Genomic DNA, 5,287 nt, shown 5'->3' with positions numbered 1-5,287 from the left:
TGGCCCCGTGCGCCACGCTGTGGGTTTTTTTTCTTGCTCGGATCCGGACACACTCTTGGAGCTCTTATAAAGGAGGACAAGGGGCAAGATGCGATGGGAGGAGCCGAGGGTGGGAGGGGCCACTGAAAAAAAATTAAAAAGAAAACAACAAAGTTATACAAGAACCCCAGAAAAGTCCAGTCCTCCAGAAACAAGAGGAAAACAAGAGCGCGATTAAACAACTTTTCACCGTCAGACTCTAACTGCCCAGGGCTCATCTGACTCTGTTAAACCTACCTCATAATAAACAAGAACAAAGCAGCAGAATAAAATCACACCATCAGTTCAAATCACAGTCAATACTATACTATACTGTTATTACTATGTTATAACATTGACTAATTATTATAAACTATATGGACATTGATTTATGAACAGTATTATTAGAGCATCGTTATACTGATATTACTGTGTTATTAGAATCTGTATTGCTCTAATAATAATAATTATTATAAAATTAAGTAAATTGACAAATACATTATTTGTTTTTACTGTTAATAAAGACAATACTATTACAATATCATTATTATATCATTAACCTATTATTATAATAGATATTTGCTAAATAATAAAACACCCACAATAGATCAAGATAAAACCTTAAGCCGAAGGGGAGAAGGGTGAACACAAAGATAGTGAAAGGAAAAGCAAACAAACAAACAAACAAAACAAAATAAAACAAAACAACAAAGTTGCAAAACAATAGGCAAAACAACAGACCACATTTCACCTCGTTTAGCAAACACTATTCTGTTATTATTCTGATATTTCATTTAATTTAGAAAGACATTATTATTATTATTATTATTATTATTATTATTAGTAGTAGTAGTAGTAGTAGTAGGAACGGAAATGTAATGTATTTGATAATAAATTGTAGCAGATATATGTATATACACTGACAAAGGGCAGTATTCATACATCAGTAATAGCCGCATTTGTTTGTAATAATGATGAAAGCATTAGTACATTTTAATAATTACAGTGTTATTACAATTTCACGTGTCTCCTTTGAAGTTTGGTTGAGGGACTGGCGCAGGGCTCGTGCTGTGGCTTTTTTCTGGAGCTCCTCTAGTGTGGAGAGAGCTAAATGTAAGCGGGTGGAGCCTGGAGTGGGAGGGGCTGAGTGACAGGAAAAAAAAAGCAGTTTCGTTTAAAGGAGAAAACCCCAAAAATAATAAAATCTGCTGCTGAAACTTTGAGCTATTTTACACTTTAAACGTGTTAGTGAAAATAGCAAAGGACAACTATTTTTGCTAAGAACAATGACTACACAGTACTGTGCAGAAGTCTTAGGCCCCTAAGATAATGATATATATTTAAATTAATGCCTTCTCTGTGAGGTTGGTGCTTGTATAAAGTTATATATAATCACAGTAAATACAAATAATAATACAAATAATAATAATAATAATAATAATAATAATAATAATTAATAAATAATTTTATATAAAGTAGTAGGTGAGAGTGAGTTTGAAGAACAATGTTTTGTTCAGATTCTCCTTGATTTGCATGAATTTATTAAATCAACAGCACACATTATTTAAAATCGTTATTTATTTATTAACCGGTAAAACTAGATGTTGGATGATAACCTCAAATAATACAGACTCCACGAGGAGAGATTTGGACAAAGTTAAACCAACACATTCACACACAGAGTATCACACTGGAATAATGTTATTGAATTTATTCTAATGTTGGGTGTTATTTGTTGTTTGTTTGTTTGTTTGTTTTTATCATATAAACTCTTACTGCTCAGATAAATAACTTTTTAAATCTCAATCTCTGGAGCCTAAAACATTTGCACAGTGCTGTATATTAAATACATTTTGGAGGTAGACATTGTTTATTAATAAATTGCCACTGCTTCTAATAGTAATAATAATGATACAAATGGTAAAAGTTGTTAATAAAGATATATGGATATTAATAGGGAGTATAATATGCTAAAATGTATGTGTTTATATATGTATAAATGAGCATAGCCATTATTATGCTAATACTATGCTATTATAGTAGCTATCGTTATATAATATTACCATTAAAACACTACTATTTCCGGAACCACTACTACTGCTTCCTCTGCTGCTGTTGCTACTAACAACAGCAACGACAACAACGACAACAACAACAACACTGGATCTCAGTAATTCAGATTTCCAGTCTATTATTGAATTAGCCTCAGAACAAGTCTGTTTAGTCTGGACACTCCTCTGTGTTTATGCGCTGTGGTGAGGGCTGAAACGTGGGTCAGATTTGGCGCTGAGTTCTCTGACGAACCAAACGTGAGGCTAAAGACAAACAGCTGAAACTGGGACCCCGCTGTGCACTCGCGCTTCTTTAAGCTTCCACTGGGAGGCGCAGCGCTGAAAGTTATGGTGATTCAACACGAAATAATAATCCCCGTCTCCGTCATCTGCGTCATACTGACCACTTCATACAAAGTAACGCCCACAATTTACAGCGTAGTGTATTCTGCACGAAGACCACCCTTCGTTTATTCCAGTTCCAGTCAAAACAGCCATTAACTTTTCATTTTTCAGTTTCAGGAAGAAAAAAAAAAATACCAGGAAATCACCGAGAATGCTCAGTAACTAAATATAGCCCCAGTCTTCACCCTGCGACCCCCTCTGCCTTAATTCCAGCCTTCACTTCCCAGGGAGAGTTCTCCGCACCTCCAAATGTTCACCGCACCGTCCATTTGATGATGATGAGGTCTGGGCTCAGGGGCGGGCAGCCCACTGCTCTCTGATTTTGTGTCCGTTCCCTTCAGATTTCTCTGTATGTTTGAACGAATGGTTAAATGTTTTCAATAATGTTTTTCATTTATTTTACTCTTCTCTCTTCTTTTCTAAAACCTGTAAATTACAAATGCACCTAATACGTCATAAACAAAGGGTGGTCGTCAAAGCTTTTAAATTTGAAAGTTAGCGAAACAGTAAACAATAAACAGTAAACATGAAAGAGTAAGGTGTCCGGTCTGTGAAAGGTGCAGTTACCTGCTGTAACACGGAGCTGTCCTTGGTCCTGGAGCAGGTCTAATACACCTGAGCACAGGTGTGGCGAGGGCATCTAACATCTGGATCCAGGTGTTACAGGTCCATCAGGTCACAGTGGAATTCTCGGGTTTATTAACTTTCCATTTTTTTTAGTTTAGACATTATGAGTGTTTAAGAAAATAAATCAGACATAAAGAGCGTGTGATGCATTTGAATATTTTAGAAATGAAAACTAATAATTTATTATTATTATTATTATTATTAAAAATAAAATTTTAATATACATAATTATAACAACATATTTTTTAAATATGTTAATTAAACACACAACTACAATAATAATAATCAGAACAACAATAATAATGATTATTACTGTTATTATTATTATATTTTTTATCATCCTAGTGTGCAAAAGTCAGAGACCACCTTGACTTTTTTTACACTCCAAAGTCATTAACTGCATTCTGTTTTCTGTTAATTCTGATGACATTATTTAAAAAACTAAACTTTCAGGGGGTCTCCGAGTAATGTACTGCCTCCTATAGCCCTGACCTCAACATCGTCAGATTGGATTCATTACATCAAGAGAAGGATTTAATCATTTTCTCTTAATGCGCTTTTAAAAGCCGGATATGAATAAAAAATGTAAAAAAAAAAGACGTAAAACGGTGTTTTATTCCTGAATAATAATAATAATAATAATAATAATAATAATAATAATAATAAACAGCTGCTTTTTCTCCCTCTATTGAAGTTTGTTCTCATTTAAACGGATGGAATAGTAATTTGATCCTACACGGCTGGGTAAAATAATAATCATTCAAATTAAATTAATAATAAAAGCACCACGCTTCTTCGCCATTTTCCTGAAGCTCTTTTAAAGGTCAGTGTCTGAGCAGATTCACTTTTCCTTGTTATGTTTTAATTAAAATAAACTCTCGGTTCTCAAAATGCCCGTTTCTTGGCAGTGCCCCTCCGCTGCTACTTCTCCAGTAACTCGGTCATGAAGGAGATGTAGACGATGGCGAGTTTCAGCGTCTCTATCCTGGAGAGTCTCTTCTCGTACGCGAAGGTCGGCACTTTCTTGCGCAGCGCGTCAAACGCCTCGTTCAGGCTGAACATGCGCTTGCGTTCCCGGATGTTGGCGGCCTGCCGCTGGACGTTGGAGATCACGCGTTTCCTCTTCGCTCTCCCACCGCGGGGAAGCCCACCGTAGACGGTCGCTGGGTCGGGACTGAAGTCGAGGGTTTGAGTTACGGCGCCGGAGCTCAGGTCTCGGTGTGATCCTTGCAGGCTGAGGTGGTTCAGGTGGTCCAGGTGGTCCAAGTGGTAGGAATGCGGGGCATCCAGGCCTTCTGCGGGTCCGAACACATCTCTCGCCGTCGTGTCTGCACAGTTTATATCACTGACAAAGTTGAACATTGCTGGGTCAAGCACTGGCCTTTGAGTGTCCATAGCTCAAAGTCAAAATGTAGCAATCACGGGGGTCCAAGCACCTGGACAAATCTCACAAGATTTCATGTCTGATGCACAAAGGGACAGTGTCCAAGGTCATTTATAACCTTGCTAGGGATTAAGACCCAGCGAAGGAGTCGTCCAGCCTATAAGCCTAATGAGTTTTGACGGACAGCGGTTCAGGGTCGCGTGGATGGTATTCACTCTGGAAATCCCATTCCCAGCAACAACGGCAGTTCCTTTATGGCACGGGTCCAACAGGCCTGGTCCTGCTGTTTCAATAAAGTCAGTCAATTCACCTCAGCTTTCATGTCCTTAGGTGTGGACCGAATCCATTCTCTGAGCCCAGCCTAAGCCCAGCTGAGTGAAAGAGAGAATGAAAGAGCAGGAGAGGTCCATCAGTCCTCCAAACGCTGGTTCTGCCATTTGATCTCTGGGCTGCTTAATGATGTCCCGAAGAGGAGAGCCTCTTGACAAAGGGTCACCCCGTCCTGTTTGCTCGGTTTCCCAGCACACTGAAGGCTAAGTAATGAGACTTCTGTTACTTAAACGGCCAGTGTTGGAGACCAAATATAACATTCCCCCAACAGTGACCAATACTCGAGGCTCCTTTCTTTTGCAAATTAGCGCAAATAGCTGCCTGTTCCCATGGAAGAGGGAGACCCTTCCTCTGGAGCCTCTGCCATAAAACTGAAGCTTTACCTGAGTTATAAGTCAGGTCATGTTTTGAAAACTTAAACATGTGGCGATAGAGGTTCCTCAGAGATACACTATATGGACAAAAGTATTGG

General features: G+C 38.3%; 1 protein-coding gene across 1 annotated transcript; it reads right to left on the bottom strand.

The window, feature by feature from the left end:
- Positions 1-4,022: 4,022 nt before the first annotated feature.
- LOC136699148 (protein Fer3) lies at positions 4,023-4,496 on the bottom strand. The gene has a single exon (XM_066673616.1). The coding sequence runs from the start codon at positions 4,494-4,496 to the stop codon at positions 4,023-4,025; it is 474 nt and encodes a 157-aa protein (XP_066529713.1).
- Positions 4,497-5,287: the final 791 nt, after the last annotated feature.

Source organism: Hoplias malabaricus, chromosome 6 (genome assembly GCF_029633855.1).
Source record: "Hoplias malabaricus isolate fHopMal1 chromosome 6, fHopMal1.hap1, whole genome shotgun sequence".
In the NCBI taxonomy this organism is placed as follows: domain Eukaryota; kingdom Metazoa; phylum Chordata; class Actinopteri; order Characiformes; family Erythrinidae; genus Hoplias; species Hoplias malabaricus.
Note: the sequence above shows the minus strand (reverse complement) of the source record. Positions and strands in the feature narration are given on the sequence as shown.